Source organism: Neopelma chrysocephalum, unplaced genomic scaffold (genome assembly GCF_003984885.1).
Source record: "Neopelma chrysocephalum unplaced genomic scaffold, ASM398488v2 Primary Assembly neopelma1_119, whole genome shotgun sequence".
Lineage (NCBI taxonomy): Eukaryota > Metazoa > Chordata > Aves > Passeriformes > Pipridae > Neopelma > Neopelma chrysocephalum.
This window is the reverse complement of record NW_020897781.1, coordinates 7,114,945-7,129,365: the sequence shown is the minus strand read 5'-3', so window position 1 is coordinate 7,129,365 and position 14,421 is coordinate 7,114,945. Positions and strand designations below refer to the sequence as shown.

Sequence of the window (14,421 nt, the reverse complement as noted above, 5' to 3'; positions counted from 1 at the left end):
CTGGTAGCATTCAGCAGGTTTGCACAGCAAACACTAAGGTTTGATTTAAAGCCTATGTCAGCAAGACTCACCCTTGTGAAGGTGCCCACAAAGTTGTGGATGTCAATATTGGGCTCCTCTGCATACACATAGGATCGGATTTGCAGCAGGTCCTATAAAACAGACACGTTTTGGCAGACAGACAATCACATTTTAATAATGTACAAGTGTTTCTACCAGAATACTTGAGCAAGAGTTACTTATCAAGTTAAGGCAATTACTAAATGTTGTTACTTACTGCAGCCCAAGCATCTGAGAGAACATACAGTTGGTGTACCAGCTTCACTGAGGAGTATTTCTTGGAAGGATACCTGAGAGACTCCTGGGATTTACTCAGATCTCTGTGCCCCATAAAAGAAATTTCAGCCTGAATAATCAAGGCAGCCTAAGACACTTCTTACATCATAGCAATGAAGGTTTGGTCTTCTGAGACAACCAAGGCACACCCTGTCACTCAATATTTAGTGTCACTAGGACAGTTCTGAGGTGGCAAGAAGATAAAGCCAATTCTGCACAGGGTTTTCACTGCTGACTCCTACACAGGTATGAACTGTTCACTCCATGGAGAGAATGCCTTGCTTCAAAGGCTTTGTACAGAATAAAACTTCTTGCACTTTTTACAGATAGAACATGAATAAAGCAGGTACTCTGACTCCCCTCTTCTTTTACTTGTTTTCTTAAAAAACAAGCAAACAAAAAAACCCCACCAACAAACAGCACACAAACTGCTTTAGTTAGAGATTTTGGGAAATAGCACGTTTGGTGGAGGTTTTATGCTTATTTTAGATCATACAGTGGAGCTTCCATGGTGACACCTCCCCTTTCATAAGGGTGGGCAATGAAAACTGAGCGGCCTCGGAAGCCATTTCAGAGGGCAACAAGACCTGTCCTGCACTGAGTGGCAACGATGGTCTCTGGAAAGGAAAAAGAAAATAGGAGCATCCTACCATGAGCCACCTGAAGCTGCTGACCCCAGAGCCTTCCTGCAGAGTTTGTGGTGAGAGCCCTGTGGCACAGGGGCACAGCCTCCCCTTACCTGACACTTCACCTGGAGCTCAGGAGGAGCTGGTTTGCACCTGTACTTTTGGTTGCCAAAGCTAATCTGTCGCACGCCCTGAGCAGAATGATGCTCTTGGGTGCCCGTGGACTGAGGCACCCGAACGCTTTCCAGGTAAAACATGCCCAGGTTTGCCAAGGAGGGGTTTGCAGCAGGAGCTTACAGAAGCAGTGGGCAGCCTCTGGGTGCAGGTGACAGGCAGCCGCAGCTTCCAGTCTGTCTCCCCGTCCAGCTGGTCGGTGCGAAGGAAGCAGGACCCTGTGGGTTTGCAACAGCAGCTCAGTGCTCCTTCCACCTCTGTCTTACCTACATCTATAGACAACTCATGAACTGGCTCCATATCTAGGATATTCATGTCTTTCTTTCTTTGGAAACAGTATCTGATTCCAAGTAACATTTGTTAATAATGTAAGGATGATGTTCCTGCATCACACATTCATTTCCTTCCACTAGTCCAGAATACAGTGAGACACTGTATTTTTAAGACATTTAAAATGTTCTCATTAGTCTTTATACTTTCTAATCCTCCTGATCAAACATTTCCCTACCCCACACTTAACAAAACAAACCTGAACAGCAACTAAAATGATTTACATCTAAAATGAAAACTGTTATGCAACCAGATACATCTACCCTGGATTCAACTCCCCACGCTCTTTGATTAGCAAACAAAAACCAGAGTATAAACATGCCAAGAAATGGTGGTCCATAAAACTGCTTGAATTGTCCGTCTCTCTAAAATTTTACTATTATCTATCTCTTTCACATTTCCAAAAGATAATTTTCTCTAAACAACCAGTGAAAGGTTAATGGCTATTTTGACAATTGGTTCCAGATGTTTACCATTCTTCTCCGACGTCCTCAGGAAGATCATGTCAGCAGGGACCCGCTGGTTCTGGGAGGAGAAGAAAGGCCATTATTGTGCCCCCAGCCCTGCACGCGTGTGCAGCTCCCTGCACGGCCCCACCGTGACCAGCAAAGGGGACATGGGGGAGAAAGGGGATTCCTTTGTCAAGCTGAAGCTTGGGATTCATTTTGCTTTGAATCCTAAACTCACTTCCCTTCAGAATTCCAAGTGCAGGGTAATAACCGGTGCCAGCTCCCACTGCCCAGACCCAAGGGCTTGGTTTACAAAAGGGCTGGTGAGTAATTCTAGAAGTATGAAGAAATCTTAAACTAACGCTGGTTTCCTTTCAAGAAGTCCCATGCTAGAAGAAAGGTTGTATCTGGAATCTACAGCCACCAATTTTCTCTTTTTGTACTGAATATTTTCCTACTAATGGTTTTAAAGGTCATAGCTGCTTGCACAGAGAGTGCGTGGGAAAAACATAAAATCAGTGGATAAAAAAGCCCACATATGAACTTGTATAAAGGTGGAATTATACCAGGATCTACAAATGGATCACTGTGCCTGCCAACACTGTGTTTACACCCAAAGCAACATTTGAATGTTGGGTTTTTAACAGCTATTTAACCTGTATCCAACAGTCACAGAAAGGACAGGGAGGCCCTTTTATCTTGCTGTAGTATAAGTAGAAAAATTAGCTTATAGGTGCAGGTCTACAGATTTACAAAGATGGTGGTGTTATTGGTGGGGCAGGGGAACCCTGAAAAGTGATGAAATATTTTAACTACTGTTCAACACCTGATGCTCTATTTCAATTTGTAAAATAAATATGAATTAAAAATACATATTTTTCTACGGTCTTGCGAAATAACTATTTTAGGCAGAAAAGATATATATATAAGGCAAACCTTTTCAACAATGATGAGGTCACCGACTTGTATATTAGAGCTCTTCACCTTCACAGTCCCTGCAAAGGAGAGATATCAGTGTGTTAGAGCAGCAGCAGGACAGGGTTTCTGGGTGCTGTGTGATGCTGCTTCCCTCCCTTCCTTCCACTGCAGTGTTTTGAGGGAAAAGGGTAATGTTTCCACCACAAGAACTGGCCAGTGCTGCCCTGTAAAGACTTCCCAAGCCCACTGAGTAAAGTGGGGGGATCTCAATCTGCCAGAAGGCCTGAAAGCCTCTGGTCTATCAGTTCCAGACCTCAGCCTTGGATGCAGAAACCCCCGGTGACAAGTCTGAAACAACTCCTTCAACTCTTTTTTTGTACTGTTTAACTCATGAATTCAAAAATATTTTCAGTGTCAGGCAGAGAACAGAGCAAGAACAGGAAAATTACAGTAGGGAACCATCAACTCCTTTTTCTGAGGTGGCTGAAAATTTAAAGCTCCACTCTCAAGCCAAGACCTGTAAGCTGTAAGTACAATGGGTCCATCTAAAAACCAGGCTCATTTCCTCCCCTGCTGCAGCTCCAGTCTCTGGCTCAGCACTACCACCTCCCTTCTGCCTCTCCATGGATCAGCCAGAACAGCCCTGCAGAGAACAGGTCCGACAGAAAACACGTAAATATTTATTTCTGTGCAGCTGTCAAACATTTCCCGGTTGCTTTAAAACAGGGGATTAATTTAACAATTGGCTAGTAATTTCAAATCATTAGCCAGCTCTAGATTTGGCTTCTCAGACTAAGTAGTGATTTATAATCAGTTAATTTGAACCCTGCCTCTATGTGTCTGTCTGTTATATTTCAACAAAAGCCTCTTTAATCTGCTGTGATTTGAGTGGGAGTGGGGGAGGCACGTGGAGCTCACCCCAGCTTGGACAACACTCCTACTGTACCTCAAAATTCATGGGCTAAATGGCCAGATAGCAGCTCAGGGGGAACAGGGAAGGGGGAAGGGAGAAAGGGGGAATAGAAATTAGCACAAAGCACAAAGGTCAGTGGGATTTTACTACTGGCAGTCCCTTCATTAGCATCCTTCTCAGGATATGCTTCAGTGTTTCTGCTCCAAATTAACAATGAAAGCCTTTCTGGGCTCCGGGCAGCCTGCTGCTCTGGTGACACACTGTGTGCTTAACAACATGCTTCAGCACTGCTGCTAATAAACGCAGACTTCCTTACATGCTGTAATTATTCCTACAAATTATAAGCAGTCATGGCCCATTTCACAAATATCTCATAGGTCTTTCGTGGATTCTGGGGTTTGCCTTGTGAGATTTTTTTTTTTTTTTAAGTTTAAAAAAAAGACCAAAAAGAAGGTAAACAAAACGAATGCTGGGCTCAAGACATCTCTGCCGGGGCAGGAAGCAAACCGGGGATTAAGAGTCCATTACGCTGAGGCTTGAAAAGAAAAGCCGCACTCCAAGAGGATCAAAAAAAGCATCCCTGGCAGTCTTCTGTATGGGCTATACAAAGTTAGGTACTATGACACTAAAAGGGTCTGACAGATAACATCTCTTCCTCCCCCTTTAATACGGTTATTCACAAAACAACAAAAAGTGCTTTTGAATATTCTCCCGTGCAAAGGAAGGGAAAAAAAAAACCCTCCGTGTGCTCTCCCCACACAGGCACAGCCATTCCTAAACCGCTGGGCAAGAAAGCTCCTGGAAGGAGAGGTGGATTTGTTTAACCATATTTTAGGCATGCTCTCAAAGGTGGATTTGTTTAAACACATTTTCTGTATTCTCTTAAAGATCACAAGGATTTGCAGTAGAAGCAACACTCCCTGGAAGGTTCAGGAATGGAAACTTATTTTTTCTAACGCTTTCCCTAATGATGTAAAAAAATTGTGCTGCAAAAGAAAAATTAATGCCTGGACAAAGGTAAAATGTGATGATTTCCTATCATTATGCACATGAAAGGCTTTTTAGATCATTATTCTGAAAACAGCATCATCTGCTTTAAAATTTTTCCAATATGAGCAAACCCAAAGCAGCTGGAGCAGATTTGTCTTGTTCAATAACCCTCCCAACCTCAGCTGTTTGAAGGTAAAACACAGAGGGGACCTTTCTAACCAACACACATTTTTATAACTCCTGTATAAATGAGATGCCCTTTTTAGGTAGCTAATTCTGCTTTTCCAGCCATCCTTGGCTCCTCGTGGGTGACATCTCTGCAGTTGCACCACACGTCCTGCTAAGAAGGAGCAGGACCAGATGTTTCCTTTGACTCAGGACTCCCATAAAGCAACTTACTTGAATTAGTTTTATTTTGATCTTGGGAATTCTGCAATTCCTTTTTCTTTCTGTGGGGAAACTGCCACCTAAACATCAGATGTTTTCTCATGCATCCCTAAAACTAGCTAATAACACAATTATTTCATTTCCCAGTATTGCTCTGCTATTAAAGTATTCTTGTAATTATAAATTACTGTTTTTATAAATGTAACTAGAAGTGCTTCCTCTAAATACAAACAGGTTTGTTTAGCATTTATATATCACTGTCATTTTATATTTTCTGAAGTTAATCAGAATACAAGTCAGTATTTAATGCATTTTTTAAGAGGAACTAGTCTTGATCTCATAAAAAAATCCTCATTGTTAAAGTGTGACTGGTATTTGTTTAATTCTTTGCTGTATCCTGATTTATTTTTTGGAAGACAAAATAATAAACACAATAAAATGCAAACAGTTTGTTCCAACTCAAGCTATGGTCTTTGAAATGATCACCAAATCTGCAGCATAATGGATGTACCGTAAAGCAGATTATTTAAAGTAATGTATTGGCCAGAAGAGATGCCTTTTTTGTACCACGTGAGTACTTAAGATTTCACAATAGATCTGCAGAGCTTCACTGAGGTACAGATCAAAACACTTAATTTGGAATTAAACGTGAAGCAAGAAGTTTATTAAAGCGAGTTAAACACATCTGGAAAAAAAATGGGTTGTTTGGATGTGCTGCAGGAAACTTCTGGCTTTTGCAGCTTTATGCTGTGGAGCAGGACTCAGAAGGTTTGGGAAAATATTGTTTTTATATGGCTGGTAAATGCCAATGATCTGTATCTTAAGTAGCACCCCTCAGTAGGAGGTCTCTTCCCACTTTTCTGTGGAGTTTCTCTCTATTATGCAGTGTTACCCAGGGAGGGGGGGCTGCAGGAGAAGAAAAACAAACCAAGAATTTGCAAGCACAGTTCTAACTTTCCGTCAAGCAGAAAGTCAGCACACAGCCCTCTGAACACAAGGAGGCTTGTGGGGTTATGAATAGGGGACTGAAATTTGATTATTTTTTATTACAATCCAAACAACTGTCCTTTAAATGGAGAGCTTTCCACAAAAAAAATGCTTTCCAGAAGTCTGCTGGTTTGATCATTTTGGAACATAAATGGATAGTATTGGTAAAAACATAAAAGAGGTTTAGGGTGGAGTTTTTTGTTGTGGTGTAAAATAAAGGAACACAGAAAATACCCTACTGTCCACCCTAAAAGATTAGTCCCTAGAATTCAGCAATTACATTCAAAATAAATGTGATCCAAAGAGGATTCCTCCTTTTTCTCTACGAGGCAAGCAGCTTAGTCAATCTCAAAAAGCTTAACAAGAAGAGTGCAGGAAAAAAGTTTCACGTGCAGCAGCAAAGCTGCAAATCCAAAATGTGATTTTTGGTTCAAAAAATTTTTAGATCCCTCCTGGGGGGACACACACCAGGCTGGTGGTTGTGCAGGAGCTGTGCCTGGCCATGCTCCAGCCATGGATCTGCACAAGGAACTGCACACAAAGGGACAAGAGGATCCTGGCTTGGGAAAGCCCCCAAATTACCTCCCTGCTCAAAACTGTGCATAAGCACGTGCTTAAGTCTCCCTGAGTTCACTCAGACCTAAGTATGTATTTACACCCATGGGGTTGCAGGGGGAGGTCAAGGTTGGAGATGGGAAAATTTATTCTCCAGTCAGCTCAACTGCAGCTTAGTGCAAATACTCTGGAGAAATAAAAATCCCTTGGAGAAAGCCACAGTGCTCCATTAGATCCATTATAGCCAATCTCCAAGTGTAGAGCCTCATGAACCCCCTCCCCCAAACTCTGGCTTTAGAGGTGAAACCAGTGGGAAGTTTTAAAAAAAAAATTATATAGCAACAGTTCAGAGGGCTTTTGTGCATCAGTACCTTCTGCACTGCCCCTCTCAGTACAGGGCTGTGCCAACATCCTGAAGCATGACCTGTGCTAGTCAACAGCAATAAAAAAAAAACCAGCCTGCAAACAGCCCAAGTCAAGTCCCACCTGGAGTTTTGTCAGGTATGCTGCAAATTAATCATTCACAACAGCTGTTCTCAACTTACTTTGATATTTGCTGCTTCTACTTCTGAACCGACAAAGGGCTCCCTCCAAAACTTGCCCCCTTTCTCTGACTCTGCTACTGGACATGACAAACCAAACCCAAAATTTCCACCCCCAGCCATGGTGGGCTCACAGGGTCCTTCCCTGCTCCCAGGTAATTCTCAGAGGTGCTAAGGCTTTAATCAGGGGAAAAGGAGATGGTCAGGTCTTCTGAAAAATTTAGTACTGAGATCCAGTGAGAGACAGAAAACTGCTTTTCTCCCCAGGAGACAATCATAAATCATTTTCTATGTTTTTTCTACTCTAAACTGTAGCGTCACATAATCTCATTCCTGTTTCTGCACCAAATTCATGTTAAATAAAGTGGCTTAAGATTTTCAGCTAGTGTCCAGCTGCCAATCCTCCCTGGTTTCTTTCACAAAATCAGAAAAGTTAAAGGACTGGGGGGAGGGAAATCATTCATGGGAAACGTAATAGCAATATGAAAAGAACTAAAGGAGAGGTCAGGCCCCTTATAGATCATTGAATAGAATCCAGAAGGCAACTCTTTTATATCTTTAAATAGATGTAGTATACCCCTCTTGGATGAAGCTTTTGTTGGTTGCCAAGCATTTTAAGTGTTGTAGTAAGAACACGTTATTAAAAGGGGATTTAATATTCAGAAACTCAAACTCCCTAGGTTGGAGTTGCCTCATAACTCCTGGCATGTGAAATATATACAGCCTTAAGCGATTGCATATAAAAAGCAGCCTTATTCTTAAAAGTGCAATCGTTGAAAGCAAGCATATTTTTACTATACCTAATTCATTGCATCTTAACTCAGGGATATAAACTTTTATAACAAAGAAACTGGAAACGGAAAAAAAAAAGTCGCCTAAATTCAGTCCATTCCCTTTTTAAAACAAAGCCCTGGCCTCACTATCTTTGTCATGGTATTAGGAGTAACTCCATAGTGAGGCAGCACTGGATTTTTCAAATAAGAATTTAAATGTCTTTGTTAAGTACTGCACAGCTGTAAACAATGGCCAGAGCCAGGGATCAGACTCAGCTGAGCTGCAGCCTGGGCTCCAAAATGAGGGCTACAAACTCCTCACAGTTGGAGGAAGAGGTTAAAGATGATGTATACAGAAAAATACAAGAGCTGATACTGCCAAGATTGAGGAACTACATCAGTTGCTGCTGACAGAAACACACACATATCACACAGTCCTTTTTATCAAAGGACTTACATGATCTGAGCCCCTGTCTGGTATAACCCAGAAAAAGAGCTATGAAAATCAACCACTATTATGTTCAGTAAGAGATGAAACATGTCAGTCCCTTAAATTTAACACATGCACTCAAGATTCTTCAGTACACAGAGTACCTGCACTTCACTGGGATTTGGGGTACCTGTCCTGAAAGGGTCCCCACCCTTCACCCTCATTTGTTGACTCTACCTCTGCAGAACCATCTCCTGACAATTTCACAGACCTAGATTTATTTTTTCTAATAAAGTACTTTTGTAAATGATCTGCCTATTTGGACCCTTTTTTTAAGCACACATTTGTGGTTTACCTTAAAAAATATTAATTGAAAGCTTATAGAAAATCCTTCTTACATCTTTCTCTCTTACTGAGTAAAACAAAAAAACCTAAAAATCCCCAAACAACATGTCTCGTACTACAGCTCTATTGTTTTCTTCCTGCTATGCTGTTTGCTGTATTTGCCACTCCCTCCCTTCATCCACACAACATTACAGAGCTCTTCTCTCACGTCACAGCTCTGCAGGAAGGAAAACACATTTCCCTTCTGGAAACACCCACCTCCAGTTTCATTTTCTTTGGTGACTCCAATCCACCAAGGAGGGACAATAATCAGGAAAGATGTTTTAGCCTACACTGGAGTTAGGAGCAATTGGGGTTTCAAAATATCCCATCAGCTGCTCTGAAGTGGCCCCTGCTTGGTGCTGCAGTGAACTCTCAGCCCACCAAGGAAGGCTCCTGTGCAGCTGAAGCATCAGGATGATCCTCTAAAGTTACCTGAGGAATTATCACACACACACTCCTCCTTGGATTAGCTGGGCACGTCTCTAGGAAACATATGGAGCATCTTTCCTACAAGGAAAGGCTGAGACAATTGGGATTGTTCAGGCTGGAGCAGAGAAGGCTGCAGGGTGACCTAATTGTGGCCTTACAGTGCCAGGAGGAAAGATGGAGAGAGACAATTTACAAGGGCCTGGAGGGACAGGACAAGGGGGAATGGCTTCACACTGACAGAGAGCAGGGTTAGGTTGGATATTAGGAAGAAATTGTTCCCTGTGAGGGTGGGGAGGCCCTGGCACAGGTTGCCCAGAGAAGCTGTGGCTGCCCCATCCCTGGAAGTGTCCAAGGCCAGGTTGGACGGGGCTTGGAGCAACCTGGGCTAGTGGAAGGTGTCCCTGCCCATGGCAGGGGGGTGGAATGAGATGATCTTTAAGGTCCCTTCCAACCCAGGCCATTCTATGATTCCATAAACCCCTCAGCAAACCCCAGCCTCCAGCACAGCCTGGTGAGGAGCCACCCAGGAGAAGCCACCCGGACCCGCGAGGGCTCCGCAGCGGCCACCACGTGCCCACAACCCCATCCCCACTCCCCGAGCTCTGGCTCTGCCTGCCAGCAGTGCTGGATTGAGGGCCAGCAGGATGCAGGGGGGGCTGGAGCCGCCGGGCTGACCTCTGGCTGTGAGCTTGCTGTAGATCTGCGAGTTCACTTCCTTGTCCCGCATGTAACATCGGATCTCCTCAGCCGCCTCCCGGATCACCGTCACAGCCAGCACAAACCCCTGCGAGGAGCACCGAGGGGGGACACAGGATGGATGGAAAGGTCAGGAAAAATCACATCTGCCTCTAATAAGAGCGATACTTGTCAGTGCCAATGCCAACAATCTGCATTTCCTTATTCCGTCTTATCTTCCCAAATCGTTGCAGTGGTATGTGCTGCTGTGCAGGGCTCCCAACACCAAACTAACAAGAGTTGCTTAAAAAAAAAACCCTCATTGCTTAAAAAAACACGGTTGTTTTTTCAGTTTTACCGTGATTCTCCCCCCAGGCAAATTTTTGTAAAGTTTATCTGAAGAATGTAAATAACATATTTCATCTCAATTCACAGGTAACTGAGAGGGGTTACACAGGAGTCCACTGGATCCCTCAAAATTCAGTACTCCTGCTACCACAGAGCCATCAAAGTTAGCTCACCTTTCTTTATCTTATATCCTTATTTATGTAGAAATCTATACAGAAATTTATATATACAGACACATAAATGGAGAATGCATGTGCCTTCCTGTGTATGTACACAAACACTCAACCTGCACAAATAAGCACTCTAAAGATAATAATGTGCACTACTCATGGCATAATTACACGTTTGCCTGATTAGGGTTTCAGTCCTACTTTTCTGTGGATATGAGTAGTCATTTCATTTCCATTTGTCAGGAGGAAAATGTCCACATCACACCCTTCACTGTATAAAACGTAACCAAATTAATGCAAACGAATTATTTAAGGGGTTAGTATCACAAAGTCCTGTTTTTACTAGACATTATTGAGCTCAGACTCACTAAACAGTTAAAACTCTCCTAATCCATCACAGAAAATGAACTTTATTCAACCTGTGTTGTTGAAAACTGCAACTGTGTATTGATTATCTCTGTCAATAAGGAACTTTTTCACTTTTAGAAGGGGGCAAGGTGATGTTGGAAACTGAAGGTTTCTAGCACATACATCTGGGTTTAAATGCATGACTAATATAATTCATTAATGTAGTAATGAAATGCAAGGTAGAATGTTTCTGCAGTATTTAAACATGTAGACACATGCAGAAACCCCAGGATGGGCTTTCAAACTTTTATTCTTCAACTTGCTTGAATAAATAAACCTTCAATGACCTACCAGAGGAACCCAATACGTGTAAAGTGCACCAAGCCTCATCTCAACGACGAACTGAGAGCAGGCCAAAAGCAAGAAATAAAGGTTGAAGAAGTATTTGAACTGGTTAAACAACACCTAAAAAAAAACGAGAAAAGAAGAGGATGGAGGAGATTAATGGAGTTCAGATGTTATGCACATTGACCTAACCACCAGACACATTTTTGCATGCTCTGCCAGTGACTAAATGCCAATTTGGGGCAGTCTTAAAGTAGTCCTGGCCACTCAGGACACATCAGTGTCTGCCCTAAGGCAGCCTTTGCAGGAAGCTCTACCAAACCCAACCCAAACATGATTTTCTCCAGCTCCAGGTTCCGCACCTGTCTACTGTAAAACCACTGAAAGTGGGGAAAGCATTGGGGTGGGATGATGAAAAGCAACTTTATTCACACTTACCCCGGGGAGAAACGTAAAAAAGTTGTATTTCTGATTGTTGATGACATTGCGAGGGTATCTCTGGTCTCTCTTCTCGGGATGGCCGAGCCAGACAGTGCGAGGCCTCGGGTCTCTCCTCCCACAGCATCTTAAGCACTCACAACACCTGCAGAAGGAACATTCATTCATTCATTCATTCCTTCATTTTTAACACACTTCTCTGAGTCACACACATTTACCCCAGACCTTTTCTTTCCCCGGGTGGGAGCCCAACCTGCCACCAGCTCCAGGAGCCTCACAGGACCTTCAGCCTGGCACAAGGGCCAGCAAGAAATCCCTGCTCATGTGAATTGCAGTGATGTTACAAATCCTTACTCGAGACAAGGAATCAAACAGAGCATCGGTCCCTCCATGGAAGATGCAAAGATGTATCAGAAATCCCTCTTGCACCTTGAAAAAGCCTCTCTGTTCAAAATCACAGCATTGTACCCTCCCAAACCCCAAAAGGGTTATTTTCCCGGTGTCACTGCTTCTTTCTGAAAACCAATCTCTTCCCAACCCTCCTTGTTCCTTTAAAAACAGCCCTATTGAATTTCATTGACATTTGGGAAAGTCAGCACCAGCCAGATTGATAACCAAAAGCTTCAGAGCTCTCACAAACAGCTTTCCAGAAAGCACCACAAAGATGTGTTCTTGAATCAAGCATTCTGCCACAAAAGTTCACTTAAATGCACAGCTAACAAAGAAATAACTATTTAAGGAAGTACACAAAGCCTTCAGCTCTTGAAGTCCCTGTCTTGCCAGAAGATACATGCAGCACCACGATCAGAGTGCACAACTCGCCACACAGAAGGTGGTTTCCTACAAAGAACCATTTTTTAAAATGTTTTATGCCCTGCTGGATGCAAATAATCAGTGAAGTCAGTTCCCTCAGTACAGAAGGGGAGTAAAAATCAACTTTGCTTTTAGAAATAAAGAGGAGGTGTCACCATGTGATCCCATGCTACGTGAGCAGACACAGACATTAACTTCCCAAGGCTGGCTTGCAAGATAATTTCTCATGAGCTTTTAATACTAGATAAAAGAATTTTTGCATAATCAAATTACTTAGTCATTATTTTATTTCATGAAGAGTGACAGATGAGCCCTGGCAAGGTGGATTTTCTCTAGTCTGTACTCAAGCACAACCTAAGCCCTAAGTGTAGAAATGCCACCCAAACACAGGAAAAGTGGTTTTCTTGCTCAAAAAAGCCTTGAGAACAAAATGCTGACAAGACAGCAGAACATTACACAGCACTCCCATGTTGGCACTGAAGGAACACGAAATCACAAGTCTTGGATGGTTCCCAACAGTCTCCTACAGCTCCAGGTTAACTCAAACCCTCCATTCCAAAACCAGAGGACGTGGAAGGTCCCCCAGTTTCAATAATGATCCTACTGCTTTCACCTACACCAGGTATCACTGACAGTGTACAGCTCAGTTCTACCAACACCACTGCAGTTGCCAGCTCTGACCTGCATTTGCTAAAAAAGAGAAAATTAGGAGAATGCAGGAAAATCAGAGAAACAAACACAGTGGGCAAGGCCAACAGTTCAAACCCTGATAGCAGGGAACACCTAAATCAAATTACTGGAATAAAATAACTGGAGATGTTTTAATGTTCAGGTATATACAAGAGGTATCTGACTTCCTACAGACTTGCAGCACCACTGTCATCTCTGCATTCCTCTGTACAGGGATATTACCTGTTATTCTGAATTTGTAATGTTTCTAAGCCAGTAGACTTTCATATTTGACTATTCCCATTCAAAAAGTTATGTCTGCCTCTGAAAATCTCAACTTTTGTCAACTCTACAAACTATTTTTGCTTGTTAGGAGAAACCAACTAACAGATCTTTTTTCCCCACACATTTGGGTACAAGCCCACATCTGAAAGGCAGTTTGTTACCAGCATGAGACAAACAGCAAAGTTGGAGTTAAACACTCAAATTCATAAACTCTACTACAGAAGTGTATTTTAGTAGCTTGATACCTTTTAACTACAGTTTTCCTCTGTGTTTGCAGATGAAGACCTAAGACAAATATTCACTGGCATCCCAAATATATTTTAACGGAAAATAGTGGAAATGGTGGTATTTGGATCACAGCAGGAAACAGATATGCTCTATAGAAAAGAAAAAAAGAAAGAAAAGAGGGGGGGAAAAAGTGGTCTTCCTTCTTTCACAATGAAGAAAAGGCTCCAAAAAAGAGGCTTTGCCCAAGGGAGCAAATCTGGTGTCCACACACCCCATTTCATCACAATGTGCTTTGCATTTATGGAGTCAGTCAGTCCTTGTAATCAGACATCTGAAACCAGTTACCTTTGTTTATTTTTTAGGTTGGGCCTCTTATAGGGATTGTACTCAACAGCAAAAATACCCACACACCTATATCATAATATTTGCAATAGGATAAGTAAGGCTAAAAGAGGGCACTACTGTCAATTTAATACAATTTTTACTTGTCCTGGAGATATTTTTTACAAAATAAAATTCACCCACATGCTCCAAAGAACTTTCCAAATACCTGAGCACATCTTCAAACCAATACCTAAATGTCCAAAGCAGACTTTCAGACTTTCAATAAGTTCAATGACCTGTCAGTGTGTTTTCTTCACTGATGTAAAAGGCAAACAAACCCCCGCAAAGTAATCAAAATATTTTACCTCAAGAAGAGTGTGCTCTGACCAGCTGTTTACATACCATTACATTGCTTTTAGTTTTTTGGGTTTGAAATTACTAGAAATTCACTACTCTGTGAATACTAACATCTAGCACTGCAAAATTCTGGTGTGGTTCTAAATAAAAAAAAAACACTGGTGTGGTTCTAAATAAAAAAAACACTGGTGTGGT

The 14,421-nt window shown here is 42.3% G+C and overlaps 1 protein-coding gene across 1 annotated transcript in view; it reads right to left on the bottom strand.

Annotated features, from left to right (window-relative positions):
• Positions 1 to 14,421, bottom strand: part of ATP9A (ATPase phospholipid transporting 9A (putative)) — a 54,216-nt gene that overhangs the window by 33,784 nt on the left and 6,011 nt on the right. The window contains exons 2-8 of the mRNA XM_027697371.1: positions 11,551 to 11,695; positions 11,119 to 11,232; positions 9,902 to 10,010; positions 2,852 to 2,910; positions 1,940 to 1,991; positions 1,260 to 1,354; positions 72 to 152 (exon numbers count right to left, since the gene is read on the bottom strand). Of these exons, the coding sequence (XP_027553172.1) occupies positions 72 to 152; positions 1,260 to 1,354; positions 1,940 to 1,991; positions 2,852 to 2,910; positions 9,902 to 10,010; positions 11,119 to 11,232; positions 11,551 to 11,695 (655 nt within the window). The remainder of the gene's footprint in view (positions 1 to 71; positions 153 to 1,259; positions 1,355 to 1,939; positions 1,992 to 2,851; positions 2,911 to 9,901; positions 10,011 to 11,118; positions 11,233 to 11,550; positions 11,696 to 14,421) is intronic.